This window comes from Sciurus carolinensis, chromosome 12 (assembly GCF_902686445.1).
Source record: "Sciurus carolinensis chromosome 12, mSciCar1.2, whole genome shotgun sequence".
NCBI classification, from domain to species: Eukaryota; Metazoa; Chordata; class Mammalia; order Rodentia; family Sciuridae; genus Sciurus; species Sciurus carolinensis.
The window spans coordinates 61,127,742-61,145,661 of NC_062224.1; the positions used below are offsets into that span (position 1 = coordinate 61,127,742).

Here is a 17,920-nt window from a genome sequence, read left to right on the forward strand (position 1 = left end):
ATATACATACATATGTATACACATATGTATACACACATGTATATATGTATATGTAAATATACATACATATGTATGTATACATATAGTTTAAACTTTCTAGGTAATTGCCCTTACCTTAATTTTAACCTGCTATATAATTTGGACTGTGATTTCTCCATTCTTACCTGTCTAACCCTATTGTGTTCATCCTGGACTCCAGGAATTCTTTAAAGTACTGTTATCTTACCAGCTGATTTTGTCTTATTATTTTTCTTAGTTATTAGGGTTTATTTCTCTAAAATTTGTATTTTTATGTCATCTCCTGCACTTGAGGGTGAGAAGAAGATAAGTGAAGGTTCCTAATTTACCATCTCAAAACAATCTCTAAATACTAACTTAAGAAGAAAACATAAGCAAAAGAACCAGTTTTCCTGGTTCTTCAGTAATTACGTATTTTTTGACTGCCTTTCACAGCAGAGGTTCCTTAGTGTTTACATCTTTTGAGAACCCCAGTTCCTTCCTGGTTCTGACTACATAATCATTCATAAATGTCTTTAGTTCTTGTGCCTAGATCCGGGATGCTTTTGATACTTTGGATTTCTGGGCTATAATTGTATCCTGTTTGAGTTGTCTGATGAGGTGAGATTTAAATTACCCTCATCCCTCTGCTTCTGGATTTTTAAATAGTATCATCAGGCTCCCCTGTTAAAAAGGGATTTTGAACTTAGGACCATACTGGAGACATCCAGCCAATTTTTTTTCAAATGCAACCTTGGTTCCCAACTTTGGATCTCAAAATAGACTCAAAGTAGATTTTTAAATAGTATGTTGGAATCAGAACAAGTTCAAATATATCAGGATCCCCCGTTAAATAAAAAAAGGGACTTGAACTTAGGGCCAAACTGAAGATGTCTAACTACTCTTTTCCAAATGCAAACCTTGGTTCCCAACTTTGGATCTCACAGTAGGCTCAGAGTTTGTGTATCCAGATAGTAGAATTGAGGTTTTAGCAAGGCGTACGCACCCCACTTGGTGGTGGAACAGAGTGATGTTGAAATATGGGCTTTCAGGTCAATTGCCAGAAGGTAGGTCTTAAGTTCTTATCCATATGAATTTATCATATGGGCAGAAGTGAAAGGGAATTCCTCACCTTTGTTTTCCACACTAGCCTCTTGATGCTGAGAGGAGCCTTTCCTGCTTTTGAGGAAGAATTTTTCTGCCCACTTCTATCTTGAATTTTAAGAAGAAAAAAGTGACATTAAAAAAAAAAAAAGGCAAAGTGACTTTGAACTCTGATCTCTTTTGATACAGGTTTTCAGATACTTTGAAATGACTAATGCATTGTATTTAAGACCTCTGCTTGACAAAATGTATTTGTCATCACCTCTTTCTTCATTAAACTCATTTCCTATTTGGAAATAAGCGTTAAAGTCAGAAGTTAGTGAATTCATGGAGGAACTGAATAAAAGAGTGAAAAGGATGAATGAGTTCATATAAAGGGGAGTGAAGATATAAATAAGACACTTTTATCTACTGGGGAAGATGAGAATATCTAAAAACTTCTTCCTAATATTTATACTTGTAACTATTAAGTTTCTTATTTGTGTTTAATGTTTGTCTTTACAAACATTAGACTGTAAGCTCTGTGGGGGCAGAGAATGACTTTCATCTTACTCATTAAATTTAGTACTTTTCCCTTTTAGGTATTAAATAGATAGGAAAATGAAGTTCCTTTTTTCATGACTTTTTTTTTTTTTTTGCTAATGAAATTAATACTTATTAATTATCCACTATAATTCAGTCATGTTCCATGTCCTTATTTAGGTTTGCAGTGTAATTAGCAAGAGAGAGAGGTTCACAGCATTGGTATTCACTTCTACAGTTTTGGGGCATTTCCCCAATTTTATTTCTACTCATAGGTAATAAAATTGGAATAGATTTGTAAATATAGGTTTCCGTATCATTTTGTCTTTTTCTTGTGTATTAAAATATTTCTTTGTAAATCTGATTTTTTAATGGCTCTATAAAAAACCCATTATGAATGTTCCATAAGTTACTTAACCATTTCTCTTCTGTTAAACAAGAATACATGTACCATGAATATAAGAATTTTCCCTCCTCTGTCAGCATACTGCAATTCCCCAGCATCTACAACATTGTCTAGTACATAATTGGGTATTTAATACATGTTTGTAGAATGAAGGAACAAACTATGTAGGTTGTTCTTTTTTTTATTTTCCAGTATCATAAACACCCTCTGTAGTGTTTTTGTACATAATGCTTTTACTGCATTTCAAATGTTTTTCTAAGAATAAATTTCCAAAAGAGGATTTGTTGATTCAAAGAACATAGAAAAGATTGTGTGATTTTAGATTAATCTAATCTGAAAAGTGTTGTGTTTTTCTTTATACTTTAATTTTACAAACTTCCTATAATATATTCTATTAGAATCAAGAGTTACCTTTTCTTTTAAGTGCATTTCTTTTTGTTTGGGGAGCAGTATGTGCTCTTGGATTGGAAGATAGGGTTTTTGGGCAAAGTAGTGAATGACTTGGTATGCTATGCTGAGGAACTTTATTCCAACTTTATAGGAGTTAGAATTCTATTAAATATTAGGTAAGCAGAGAACTGATAGAATTCTTAGATAACATTGGTGATAGTCTTGAAGAAGGATTGAATAGAGAAGAAAACAAAGACAGGTAAGTTCTGGATTTCTTACTCTCTAGTCCTTGTTATCTAATTAGTCACCAGCTATTCTATCTTAAGGATCTCTTGAATTTCTTCCTCTCTTCCCTCGTTATAAATGTAACGGGTGAGTTAAAGATAGAATTAATAGATGATTGATCTGCAGCTTGAATAAATGAATTTGGTATATAAGTTTTTGGCTTGCTAAATTTAAGACAACTGTGAATATTCTAGAAAGGGAATTAGAAAGCAACTAGAAATATAGGTCTAAGAAATAAAGAGATGTTGTCAGTATAGAGTTATTAGTTGAGGCTTTTGGAACAGGTAATACATGTCAAGAAGGGAAGAGACATAAAAAGGTGATGCAGTGATCCTTGGGGAAACAATATTTAACAGTTTTCAGAAAAAAATTAGGAAATGATTCCCCTCAGTGTCCAATAGTGAAGAGTGGTTGAGGCAACCAGAACAGTATATTTTATTTGGAAATTAGAAGTTCGTTATTGATTTTTGAAAGAATAATTTCAGTCTAATAAAGTGAAATAGAAACTAGATTGAAACTAGATTGAAAGATTGAGAAGAAAAATGATGAGCAAGTAGAATAAGTAAGGGTATACTACACTTTGAAAATATGCTTTATGGAGAAATGATGTCATATGGAAAAGGGATATGATATAAGTTCCTTGGGGAAAGGTGGAGTGGTAGTAAAGTTTTTGTTTATTTTTTATTCTTGTTTGGAGGTGGGTCTCAGAAAAGTTTTCGGTTGATATCCAGGAACCAGGAGAAAGGCGGATTGAATGCAGGAAAGTCTTTCGTTTAACAGGGACAAAAAGGGAAAGAAGAGGAGGGTCTTGGGAACCAAATCTTAAATGATACTGTTAACTTTGAAAAGTGGTAGGGACACCTCTTCCTAGGAAAGGGAAAGAGGTAAGGATAAGTGGAAGTATAGAAATATTTAAAAGATGGCATGAGAAATGTGAAGGATTTATCAGCTATGAAGTAGGCCACCTGGTTGTTGTTGTCTGAAGAAGAGTGGAGAGGACAGGTATGATGCCAGGGTGACACAAGCATTTTAGAAGATTGGCAAAGGTCTATTGAGAATGACAAAGAATAAATGGTGGGACTGAAGTTTGATTTGAAGGCTCAGCTGAGATTGAACTATGGAAAAAAAGGAAGCAGTACTAAAAATCCTTTCAGAATATAATTCATAAAAGTATCTGAACAACAAAAAAAAGGATAGGGTATTGGAGAATTATAGTTACCCATTAGGTTAAGTGAGGCAGATAGTTAGGGACAGCCAGGTTTGCTCTACAGTCCTGAAGCTTGGAAGAAAGGGGTGCAGAGCTGGGGTAGCAGCAGACAGTCCAGAAGTCAGTCAAGTAGGACTAAGTGATGCCTGGTCACAGGTCAGTGCCAGTTAGACCTCAGTACTTAATGCATGACTGATAATATTTGAGATTTGAATGTGAGAAGGTGTCTTTCTTTTTTCTTTTTATTAGGTATGTTCTTGCTCTGTATGTACTTTGAAATATGTAAAAAGCAACAGATTGCTTATAGTCTGCTCTGTTGTTTTAAGACAGAGTTAATTTTGTATATAAAAGTAATATTGACTGGATTTTGAGCTTCACTGTTCAATCCTGATGAAAACATCTCTGCTGGGCTTTCATACCCTGTGGTGTTTATTAACTAATAGGTCTAGAAATACAAAGACCCTAAGCAGATAATGATTTCCTCCAACTTGTTTTCTACCAGGAATTTGTAAACAGGTATATAGGCCCAATGGATAGACTTCCTTTTGCATGATATCTGATAGAAACATTTCTATCAACTATGCTTTTTTTTGAAGGAAAAAAAAAACCATACCATGAAAATACATGCATAATTTATGTAACTCCTACAAGAAATGCATAAATCATGGGAAACAATAAGGAGCAAGACATAATTGAAATTCAGCATCTCTGTGAGTTAAGAACCTTCTCTCTACAACTCAGTTGTTGTCAGTTACTGCTTAACTTAACGCTGGGTTTTCCTTTTTGCTTTCAGGAAAACCTTTAACTTACGCCCTGGGTGTTACCTGTCCACAGTTTCCTGGTGGCTCGCCGCTTCTGCCTGCTCCAGCCTTGCTCCGGCAGCTTCAAGGCTTCTGGGCTTCAGAGCTTGTTGTGAAAGCTTGCTGCTTTGGCCTGCTACCCCTGCTTCAGGTGTCAAAAGCTTTTAATTAGCTTGCTTCCTCTAATTACTATAACTAGGCCCTTATATGTCTGCAAAATCTAGTCTTAGGGTCTGAAAAGAGAATTACCATTAGACATTCGTTTTTTAAAAACTCTATTACTGTGGCTGTCCTGGGATTCATGGGAAGTTTGAAGTTATAGTGCATGATTCACCTTTGATGGTGCAGGTTGTTAGTCCATAAAGGCAAACAGTTGTGGGCATAGTGTATTTTTATAGTCATTGTTCCAAATAGTTGATGCCCATGCTGTACCAAATTTTAAATTTTGACTATTGCTCCTGATACCTCTGACTGTTTAGTAAATTCTTTGTGGTATTTTTAGTTTTGTGTTAAAAGAGACTTATTCCCCCTACCCACTTTTTTGTAAATATTTTGAACAGAAGTTGATCACACATAGAACAGTTTTTAAAAATACAAAATAGTGATTTCACAAATACTACAATCACCATTAACATGTCAGAAGGTATCAAAACAGTAGACATAGTGAATGTAAAGAACTCTTCAGTACCTATAGAATCGTTCATTATGACTATATTTATAGTTGTAACTATTTTTTTTGGTTGTAACTATTCTTTATGATTATATTTATAGTTGAAAAGAACATAAGCTCTGTTGTTAGATAACCAGGATACATTATCTGGTTGTATTACTTACTTATTAATTATATGACTATGTGTAAGTTAAGTTTTCAAAATCTTAGTTTACTAATTTCTTAAGTGGAAATTTTAGGACCAATCATAGGTTGGTGTAAGGATTAAATGAGGTACATGTGATTTTTTTGACCCAGTGTCATATACAGAGTAAACTTTCCTGTTTTGTTATTTTATTATTTTTAATGGAAAGTGATGGTAGATATTAAACAGGAGAGACAAAAGGGAGACAAAGACATAAAACATTAGATGGTTAATAGTAACAGACAAAAGATGATAAAGGCTAAGTTGTAAAGTTGAGACTTTGAAAGCCTGTTAAGAAGTAGCATGAATTGAAATAATCTGATATACCCTTCACAAATTATCAAATACACAATTGTATATCTTTTATCCTAATGACTTTTTTTTGAATTTTGGTTTTGGTATGGTAGTGTACTTGTAGTTGAGAATATTGGTGTCTTATAGCTTTCCATGTATATACAACCACATAGATTAAAAATCATTCATTTATCCAACAAGTGTTTATTGAGTACCTGTTGATTCTCAGGCACTAGACATGTACTAGTGAAAAAAATGAGATAAAAATCCCTGTTCTCATAGAGCTTATATTCTAGTGAGTGAATAAAAAAAAAAAAACAAACAGTATTTAAATATATAGTACATTAAATAGTGATAAGTAAGGAGAAAAGGAAGCAAAGAAAAGGGATAGAAACGATCAAGAAGTCATTTCAGTAAGGGAATGAGAGAACAGTAAATGTGTCTCTGTGGAGGTAGAATTTTCCAGACCTAAGGAAAACGAGTACAGAGGGCTTGATGTAAGTTAAGTAAAGTGACCATTTTGGTTGGAGCAGAGTAACTTAAGAGGTGAGGCATGTGAGGTTGGGGAGGTTGGAGGCCTGAACATGTTGGCCTTATAGGTTATAGTTAGGACTTCGATTTTTACTTGGAGGGAGAGAGGAAACCACTGGAAGTTGGGAGTAGGAGATTGTCATGATCTGAGAGCAATGTTTTAACAGCATCTGTGGCTTCAGGGTTGGTAATAAATTGTTGTGGGCGAGGGCAGAAATAGGCAAGAAATGATGGTAGTTTGGAATGGGACAGAACAGAGAAGGTATGGTGAATGCTCAATATGTCAAAGACAGACTAGATTTGCAGAACTCTGGCAACGATTTCTTCCATATTAAAATCCTATTAGAATAGTGTGATCATTCTTAAATTATAGGTTGTAACCATAAATGATGATAATTAAATTGTGTTTAATAACCAATATGCATACATTTGTCACATACTCATTATTTCTGAAGTGTGTAGTTTTTCTAACATCAAATTGCTTTTACTACAAAATTCTTAAAGACATCTCTAAATGTTAATGTTTTAAAACTATATCTTTGTTTCATGTTAACTTGAAAAATTTCTAGTCCATTCTAAATGTGCTTTTCATTTTGATCCAATTAAATAAGAAAGGACATTTGTTGTCCCTTTTTGTAACACTAGGGATTGAACTCTGGGCCTTGTGATGCTGGGCAACCACTCCACCACCTATTTCTTCAGCCTTGAGGAAAAGATACTTTAACATCCTGCCTTCTTACATGTCAGTTAGCCATGGTTTTTGAAAATATAGGATCTAAAGTTAGAGTTCTAAGGGAATTACCTTTTCCTTGGTTTTTTCTTGAAATAAACATGAAAATGCTTGTCATGTTAAAGGAGTAAAGCAAGATCATTGTTGTTTTACCACCTTATAAGCTTCATAATCATTTCTCATAATGTTAATCAATTTGATAATTCAAGACTGTTTCCTTACTGTTACTATTCCACACCCCACACACTTCATTCCAGAAAACTTTTTAGGTAGCTCATGAAATTGTTGTAACATAGTTTTGAAAATATTTTTCACCCTGCAGCAGCCTAACATTCCCGATTATCACACAGATGTGTATGTTGGCCTTTATCAGTCATACTACAAAACGACTATATTTAGTGATCATTTCATGAGGTGTAGTATTCCACTCTATTCCATTCCATGTCTCACATTTTGCATATTTCATATAGAAGATGTAGAAAGGGAAATAGAAACCATATCTCCTAGAAATATTTGATCATCTAATATTTTGGTCCTTATACTTCTCAATATATATGTTATGGTTTGGATGTGAGGTGTCCCCCAAAAGCTTACATGTGAGACAATGCAGGAAGGTTCAGAGGAGAAATGATTGGGTTGTAAGAGTCTTAACCCAATCAGTGAGTTAATCCCTCATGGGATTAATTGAAGTGGTATTGTGTGGCTGGAGGAGGTGGGAATTGGGGTGTGGCTATGGGATATATATTGTGTATCCGGAGAGTGGAGTCTCTGCTTTCTGATTGCCATGATGTGAGTTGCTTCCCTGTGCCACCCTCTTCCACCATGATGTTCAGCCTCACCTCAAACCTAGAACCAGCCTCCTATGAACCTCTGAAACTGCAAACCCTCAAATAAACTTTTCCTCCTCCATAATTGTGCTGGTCAGGTCATTTAGTCATAGCAGTGAAAAAGCTGACTAAAACAATATATGTGACATAGAAATTGATGGTATCTATTTTGTGTATATATAGAAAAAGTAACCATAGTCTGCAAAGTTTAACAAACTTCTTTCTTACATATATCATTGTGAGGTTTTCCCTGTCAAATACTGTTCTTCAATAATTTTCTTCAAACATACAAATGATTCTCTACTCTCTTCTGATATTTAGTCAGTTTCTTCTTTTAGAATGTTCAATTTTACTATTGAAAACCACACTATGGTGAATATTGTGGCTTTTTATTTGTATGTAGATTTTTTCAGTTCAGGGAATTTTGGCCTATATTTCTATGTATATGTATGTTTCATAGGTATAAAATTATGGAAAGTTCAGTTGGAAAGATGGAATTTTTTTCCTCTACATAGTTTAAAACAATGGAACAGGTATACTGTTTGCCACATTCTTTGCACAGTGTTGGCACATAATAGCTAATACTCACTGGATAATAGCTAATATTCACTGAACACTTAATGAAATACCAAACCCCGTGGTAAGTACTTTGTGCTCATGTTAATGGTTTTAATCTTTGCCACAATTATATAAGGTATATACTATTATTAATCTCATTATATTGACCCAAAAACTGAAGTATTGAAAGGTTAAGTTTTTTGCGCAGTTAATGACAAAACTGGAACTCAAACCCAAGTAGTCTGACTTCAGAGTTCATGCTGTCACACCCCTCTAAACAGACAATAAATGCGAGCTAAGTGTTTGCATGTTCAGTAAGTGCTAGGTGTCATCATCATTATTTGTACTGCACAAATGTATAACCCAGGTGTTTTGGTTTGAATATTTTTGGATTTTGAAAAGATAATTTAGTTCATGTGTTCTGTTTTATGTAGCACACTCTTAGGGTTTGGAGCAGCACTCCATTAGCAAATGCATTCCTGTTTCTTCAGTGAAGCATGTTTTTCTTTATATTAAATGAATTAAAAAGTAAAATATATTAATTACCTGGTATCATCAAATGACCAAATGAGTTATGAAAAGCTTCTTTTAGAATTATGGTTAAGAGATTGTGAATTTGTCTTAGTATGTGTATGGCATTTCAACATTTATTGTATGTTGGCGGGTACTACTGTTACTACCAATATTGTCATTGGCAATTGCCTTTGGGTTCTTATTTACTCATACGTATAGAAAATTGGTGAATTATGCAGCATTAGGAGTACTCTTTCTCATATCATGACATGAGGAGGGGAAGGTACTTAGTAGAGTCTTCTAACCTTTCTTCCCTACATCTGAATAACAGGGCTTATGTGATAGTCTTCCACATCTTTTTCTATCTTAACTATAGTCTTATCTAGCTTAATGCTTCTGTCCTGTCCATGTGCACTCCCAATTGTGCAACATTGATTTCAGATTTTACACAGTAGCTCACTTTGCGTTTTCACCCTTTCAGAGATTTTAGTGAGACAATGCTCTAAGTTTTTCCTTGCTTGTTACTATAGCTCCTTTATGTTAAGTGGGAACCCTTTGGGAGAACAATTTAAATGACCCATCATTTCTCCCAATAAGACCAGATAGGACTAAAGACTCAAGTGATTGCATTTGAAATTGAAATACTTCCTCTTTTTTCCCCCCAGCATTTTAATCCATGAAAAACTGTAATTGTAGTTATCATAACTTTTTAATAAAACCAGGAAATGTTCAGTATTATACAGTGATTTAAACTACTTTTATTGCAATCTGATTCAAACATAAATTTATTAAATGCTCTTGATTTGCATAGTTGCTATTGAGATTAATTTTTTAATATATTTATATTTTAGCTATAGTTGGATACAGTATCTTTATTTTATTTATTTTTCTGTGGTGCCGAGTATCGAACCCAGTGCCTCACACATGCTAGGTGAGAGTTCTACCGCTGAGCCACACCCCAGCCTGAGATTAATCTTTTTAAAAGTTTTTCAGCTTGGATTTAAATCTATTCCCTGTTCTTGAAAATATCCCTTTGAACTCTTTAAAGATCTGCTGTGTTGCTATCTTCTGCATATTAGGATAGTATGTTAGCTTCCCATTACTGTAACAAAATACTTAAGATAACCAACTTACAAAGGGAAGAAGTTTTGCTTGAGTTCATGGTTTTGGAGATTTCAGTCCATGATCAATAGGCTTTGTTGCTTTTGTGTCTCTGTTGAGGCAGCACATCACAGTGGGAGCTTGTGGCAGAGTAAAACTGCTTAACTCATGCCTGGGACTTGAAAGGAGAGATAAATGAAGAGACTGGATTTCCACAAAGCCCTTTGAAGACAGGTCCCAACAACTTGAAGACCTCCAACTAGTACCCATCTCTTAAAACTTTTCACCCTCTCTACAAATACTATGCTAGGGACCAACCCTTTACCAAATGGACCTTTGGGAGACACTTAAGATCCAAGCATAGTAGTTAGTGTTTGTCTTCCTCATCCCTGCCTTTGAATAATTGAAAACATTGTCACTTAATATTTATCTTCCTTTTCTGTAGGTAGCCCCAGCCCCATATCAGATCCAACAGATTTGAAGGACAAATCCAACTGAAACAGAAGGATAGAAACAAATGTAACCAGTTTGTTAAGTTTGAGAATGGGGTCTTATTTATATTTGGCAATTTTTTGATCTGTAGGTGAAATTAAAGTGGAGAAATGTTTGTTTTTTTTGTGTTGTGATTTAAGTAGTTGTGTAAAGTTTATATAAACTAGCAGTTTATAAAACTGCTAGTCTTAATTGCTGTTAAGAGTGTATGTATATGTGTGTGTATGTGTGGTGTCTGTGGATTGGGGGTTGTGGTATATGAGTATGTGGAATGAAAAATAAGATCATTTTTAGTTTATTTCATATTGTTTGATCCCCATAGAACATATTTGTTTTGGCAGCTGGCATTCCCTGTTGGAATTTTGCATGCATTATTTAATAAGATCTATTTCTTTCATGTTGTAAATTTTGGTATACTTCTTAGTAACGAGAGACATTGAGTTTAAATTCCAGGGCAGAAAACTTGGAAAGGAAGATATAATATATAATAACTAACTGATACAGTGTTCACAAATAACTGTTATTGGTTTGGCATATATTCACTAATACACCTTTTTTACCTGAAATTGTTTAATTTAGGACCTTAGAATTTGAGCTGCATTGAAATAATTGATAATTGGCATTTATTTTTTTACAGAGAGGAAAAAGGAAAATGGATGACTGGAAAGAAGTACTATATATGTCATATTTTAAAAGTTATATTTTCTTTATCTTTTCTAGGTTGCTGTAGTAAAACTAAAAAATGCAGATAAGGTTTTTGCCATGAAAATTTTGAATAAATGGGAAATGCTGAAAAGAGCTGAGGTAAGAGTCTTAATATAAAAATAGCTATTTAGGGTGTTTTCTCATTTTTATTATTTTGAACCATGTTGTAGTAAAAATCTTTACGCCTGTATATTAGAGTAATTTTGTGAGCTTATCCATAGTGTGAATTTTTAATAAGGTAACAGTAAAGCTATTAGTATGTTATTTCACACACCCTAACTACTTGTTTGTTAACAAGAAATGTCACAACAGAAGAATATAGTATATGAGAAGAGTCATGATATCCAAGTATATATATGCAAAGTAAACTTTAAGAAAAAGAAAACGAAAAGGGAGGGGGAGTATGAAGTATTCTTAATCAGAGATATTGCTACTTCCAATTTGTATATACTGAGGTTGAAATGATTTTAGGATAATTTTTATACTAAGGATTTTCATGTTGGGTGGCTTCTAGAACTTACCCACTTCCCAAATTAAACTCCTTGCTACTATAACTTTTGGGCTGGGGTTAGGAGATACATTTAAACTTTGGTAGTTATTGCTTTAAAAAAATTGTCTTCTATAAATGTTGGACCAGAATATCTTTATTTGTTTAAATGTGCCAGTTTCTTAAAGAACTCTCCAGTTATTCATGCTATCGTATTCTCTGCCTTTAATTACATTAAACAGCATTTTTACTGACAGATAAGTTAAAAATGATGTATCTCTTGTTTGGTTTGATCATCAAAAAAATATATGGTAAAATGAGGGGTATATGCAATGATGCCATGCAGTATGAGACCTAGAATTCAGATTTTTTTGAGTTTTTTTTAAATTTAAAATTCTACTTGCTTATTTTTTAAAAATGAAAAATTTGACTTTTCCCTCATCAGATATTAGAGAAATAGTTATTATCCAAGATTTTTCTGTGGTAATAATTTTGGAGTGAAAGAAGTCTTTATTCCTAAAATATAAAAACTAATAGATGTAGTCGTCAGTGGATCTTCTCTTTTTGACACATGATTTCTAAGGATACATGCAGTTTTGATGTACTGTATAAGATTGTTAATTTGTTGAATGTACTGCATGAGTGAGGTGAAGAGAATCACGTGTCAGCTTTGCATAATTTTTATCATTTATATATGGTCCTTATTAACTTCTGTTTCACTATAGATATTTGTGTTGCTATTAATCCCAGTAATCCACTAAGAATGAAATTTAAATAATATATGACTGAATATAAAAAATTTGCAAGTGTGTCATAGACATATCACTATTGCAGACAGAATGTATGGTTGAACATTTGGTTGAGAAAGTGAATAACTGAATCTGAGGAAGCTCTATGATCTCCTCTCCAGTAGTTCCATACAATATGTTCCTTTGCATTCTTTTCTTTCTTTCTTTTTTTTTTTTTTTTGGTGGTTCTAGGGATGGAACCCAGGGCCTCATGCATGCTAGGCAAACACTCTACCACTGAGCCATATCCCAAGCCCTCTTGCATTCTTAAGAGACCAAAATATCCTGTTTTTAAAGGAGGGAAATTTAAAAACATTTTGTTTAGTGTTTTTAAAAAACGTAATTGAAGTGTACATTATGATAACTTTAAAACCATTTGAATCCCCACAATACTTTTATGAACCACAGATTATACATACATCATGGTTTGGTTAATACTGATCTAAAACAGGGTTTCTCAACAGGGACCCTTTTGACATTTGGGGCTGGATAAGTCTTTGTTGTAGAAGCTCTCCTGTGCATTTTAGATCATTTAGTAGTATCCTGGGCCTCTGCCCACTAGATGCCAGTAGAATCTTCTCTTCGGATTATCATAACTAAACAATGTGATATAGAAGCAAAAGAAGTAGCCTGTGTTTTACATTTAGACTCAGCATCTGAAGCATTAGTAAGAATTTTATTACCTAAATATGGATAAAATCATATGTTTTGGACTTTTTAAAAAAAGTCCATTGTGTTTGTATGTATGTATTCATGGAGAGGGGTGGTGGTGAGTGGGTGTGTAATGAAACAAGATTGATCTACAAAATAATTGCTGAAATCGATCGATGGTACATTGGGAGGAAGGGATTGTTGTATTAGTTTGAAATTTATGTCATAGTTTATTATGTTTTTTATTTAAAGTGATTTTTTTACTGAGCAGTTTAGCATAGATTACAACTCAGCTTATTCTTTTGACTGAATATTTGAAGTTTTATTTATTTTGAAATCATCAATCAAATGAAATAATGGTTATCAGAGTCTAGCGGGAGTGCCTAAAATTTTTTTTGATAGCTGCCACAGTAAGATTAGTCCAGGAGAATGCATTCTCCTAGGCTCTGACAACCTTCAGAACTGCTCTACAGTGCCAGTAGTAAGGCATAACTTTAGATCAGTTCAGTTATAAAACAGGACTTACTGGCAAATAGGCCTTGCAATTCCATTTTCTTCCTAAAGTGAATTAATGCATAATATTATAGATTTTAATAATCTAATTGGCAGGTTAAATCGCCCATTTCAGTTGGTTCAAACTTTGTTTTGGTGTTTTCTCTGTTGTTGCCATTTAATGCCTGTCTTTGAAAATGCTATTTGTCCAAATAAGATTTATGGATATACTTTGGAAATACTTGGGCTAATTGTATCACAGTGATTGTTTTCTGTATCATGGTTGTTTAATTTACCGTGTGGGAAATAATAACTTGGTGCCTACTACACATAGACATGCTCTGGGATGATATTTGTAGTGTATCTGCAATATGGTGTAGCCGTTAAGAAAAATTAGGTTGGGTTATATGTACTAAGATGGAAAGCTGTTCAAATATATTGTTACTTGGGGAAATAAACAACTTATAGAGCAATATGATTTCATTTCTGTAAAGAAAAATAAGATGGGAGAAGTGGGATACTATATGAATATATAACATGTCTATGCGTGTGTGCATGTGCATGTGTATATGTTTATGTATACTCAGGGATTTTCTGAGTGTGCTGAACAAAGATTTAATGGTAGTGACTGAACACAATTTGAAATTGAAATTGTGGGGACATTACTTAGGAGACTTTTACTTTCTATTTTACCTTTCAGTCTTAACTTTTAAGTTTCTGGTATAGTATTTTTTGTTTTCTTTTTATTCAAAAATTCAAAATTTTGTATAATAGAATTATAATGTATTATATCAATTTGTTTTTATTTATAATAATATATTTCTCAGATTCTCTAGGATATATTTTCATACTAATGGAAATTTATTCTCAGAATAAATTAAACCTTCAACAAATCAATATAAAAAACAATCCATTAGAGAAAATGTGCAAAGGAAATAAGCATTCAAAGAGAAAGTTAAGGTCGCTTGTGTGTGTGTGTGTGTGTGTGTGTGTGTGTGTGTGTGTATAAAGTTATTCATCTGCACCTGTAATTAGGAATATGTTAGTTAAAAGAACAATAAGACATAATTTGACAGCCATCAGAGACAACCACTTAAGTCTAATAATGGTAAGTACAGTTGAAGATATGAGGGAAAGGAACTTTTGCATGCTGGGGTATGGTGGTAATTGGTATAGAAACTTGCTGTTTTTTTGTAAAGTTGAAATTTGCTTATATTTAGCATTTTTATGTCTAAGTGTATACTATAGAGAAACTTGTACAGATATACTCATTATAACATTGTAATAGTGCAAATTTGGAAATTATATACGTTTCCATAATTGGGGGTTGCACAAATAAATTTCATAGCAGATAAAAGGGAAATAGTAATTCTGGAGTAAAGTAATCAAATTACAAGAGGGTAGATGAACTTATAACACTATATAAATTTTTAAAATATTTCAGTTCTGTTTTTGGACATATATACATGTGTGGTCAAAATGTGATTGGTAGTCTTTATGCTGTCTTCATTTTATTGGTTACATGAAGGGAAGAAAGGAGAGGAATGGGAAGGAGTAGGAAGACTACAACTGTGTCTTATTTCTTGAAAAAGATCAGAAGTAAATGTGGCAAAATAAATGTATTTGTATTATCTGAATAGTGTCATGGTCTATGCTTAATTTTTCCATACATTTTCTGATTTTTTAAACTATGACAACATTTTTAATATAAAATATTTTCTTAAGTGTAGTATTCTAGTAGCTCAGTTGCTGTTTTGAAATAGTGATTTGTTAAAAAGTCATATATTGAATACGTTCCTTTTCCAGAAGGGAAATAGCATAATAAACATATTAAGCAGTTGTTTGCATAATTTATTTCCTGGTTTTACTTAAAACGTTGTCTACAATTTTTTTCTTTCCTTTCCAGACAGCATGTTTCCGTGAAGAAAGGGATGTGTTAGTGAATGGAGACAATAAATGGATTACAACTTTACACTATGCTTTCCAGGATGACAATAACTTAGTAAGAATCTTTGTTATGTATTTTTGATCCTTATTAATTTTTTGACAGATTTAGCATTTTCTGTTAAGCATTATTTAAATGTAGATTTTAAATAGAAAAATTACTTCATTTTCAGAGTATAAGTTGAACTCTAGATATGAAAAATTTTTCTCTCAGTGATATGATACCTTTCCATTGAAATTATTTGTACTTTTAAATAAGCAAGTCAAAACTTTATCCAAATTGATTTAATTTCTGTCAGTTAAATTCTATAAAAGGGAATTCGGGATATAGCTTAGTTGGTAGAGTACTTACTTCACAAGCACAAGACCCTGGGTTCGATCCCCAGCACTGGGGTGGGGTGGGGGAAGAATACTATAAAAGGGTTCAGGATTTTTCTTTCATGACTTTCCCACTATTTTATTTGTGGTGTTCTGTTCCTTTTTAAAATTTTTACATAGTTTTCAAATGACCATGTGCTTCACTAAGTAGAGCTACATTTATATTGAGGTAAACTGCTTCACAAAATTCAGGAGTTTGGAGGAAGATCAAACTATTAGAGGCTTTACCAATTGAGAATAAATAAAAGAGAAACAGGAAATAGGAAAATAAGATTAAATCTACTATAATTGAGTATATAACTCCTTGGCTTGCACTGCAGAACTTTTCATTTTCTGACCTCAGTTTTTATTTTTTAGCATGCATGTGGTGAGATCCTGCCATGTGCCAATAAGTGAAAACTGGGATGTAAAAATAAAAAGGATGTTTTTTCACTCACTTGATAAATATTTATTGCATGTATGCTATGTATTGGGCACTATTCTCTAGATTCTGGAGATGTAGTAGTGAATAAGACAGAGGATCTTTTTTTCTTACTGTTCTTATATTTACATTAGGAGAATGACGATAAATCTAAAATCAAGTAAATAATATTTTCAGATTACTTCAGTTGATGAAAATATTATATTTATTCAAAGCTGTGATGACTGTGAAGATTATTCTCAGATAAATATGAATTAGCTAAACCAAGAAGGGAGAAAAGAAAGAGAGGGATTGATGAGCGAAAGCCCTCTCTGAGATTGGAAATAGCTTATTACATCTGTATTGATAGAAGAATGGAATTAGAGGATGAGGGAGGAGGGATGAGAGAGTTACATCATGTAAATACCTGATACATTTTGCTAAAGCAAATTAAACTTTTTTTTGCCAGGTGTACCAGGGATTGAACTCCGGGGCACTTGGCCACTGAGCCACATCCCCAGTCCTTTTTTGTCTTTTATTTACAGACAGAGACTCACTGAGTTGCTTAGCTCCTCGCTGTTGCTGAGGCTGGCTTTGAACTCTTGATCCTCCTGCCTCTTCCTCTCGAACCACTGGGATTATAGGCGTGCACCACAGCGCCTGGTCAAATTAGACTTTTACTACCATGTTTTTCAGTATGTGAATGTTTGTGTGTATGCATGCACATGTGTGTATTTTGTTTTTAAAAATGACGTTCTATCTGAAAACCAAGACAGTAAATCCTATAGTAGTGGAACTGTCCTTACTGATCTCCTGTCTTCCTCTTTACGCCTTCATTCATTGTTACTTCAAGTTCCCTCATGAGCAAAGTTTGAAAACTACTCTTTTAATACTGTAGAAAGGCTTGTGGCAGGAAAGGACAAGGATTGTCTGAGGCATGAGGGGAAGGCTAGTGTGATTAGAATAGAGCAGAGAAGAAAGATATTCAGCTAGGGGAGAGAGGTTTCCAGCATACAGGTCAGTCCTAGCGATTGGATTTTATTCTAATTTCAAGGAGAGTAAGATAATTAGTTTTACATTTTACATAGAACATTCCGGCAGCTTATGGATTTCAGGGGCAAAACTAGAGACAGGAGAGTAGGAGAATTTTATAATATTCACATGAGAGATAATAAGAGCTTGAATAAAGGTGATAATAACCAAATAGGGATGGAGAGGAATGGAGAGGATGGAGAGGTTTTGGCATTGTTCAGCGGGGTAAAATAATCAGAACTTTGCGTTTGAGTGGATATCAGTGGACGAGAAGAATCACAATGATTCCCTTTTTTTCCAGTGCCTGATTTGTGGGATTGATTGATTAGTTGGTGATGAACTTATTTGAGGAATACAGAAGGAAAAAAGATTTAAAGTAGAAGGAAAGATGATAAGTTCATTTTGGAATGTGTTGGGTTTGAATTGTGATGT

General features: G+C 33.5%; 1 protein-coding gene across 1 annotated transcript in view; it reads left to right on the forward strand.

Moving 5' to 3' along the window:
- The window catches only part of Cdc42bpa (CDC42 binding protein kinase alpha), a 333,475-nt gene that overhangs the window by 70,717 nt on the left and 244,838 nt on the right, over nt 1–17,920 (forward strand). Inside the window, 2 exon segments of the mRNA XM_047519951.1 lie at nt 11,332–11,415; nt 15,641–15,736. Coding sequence (XP_047375907.1) covers nt 11,332–11,415; nt 15,641–15,736 — 180 coding nt within the window.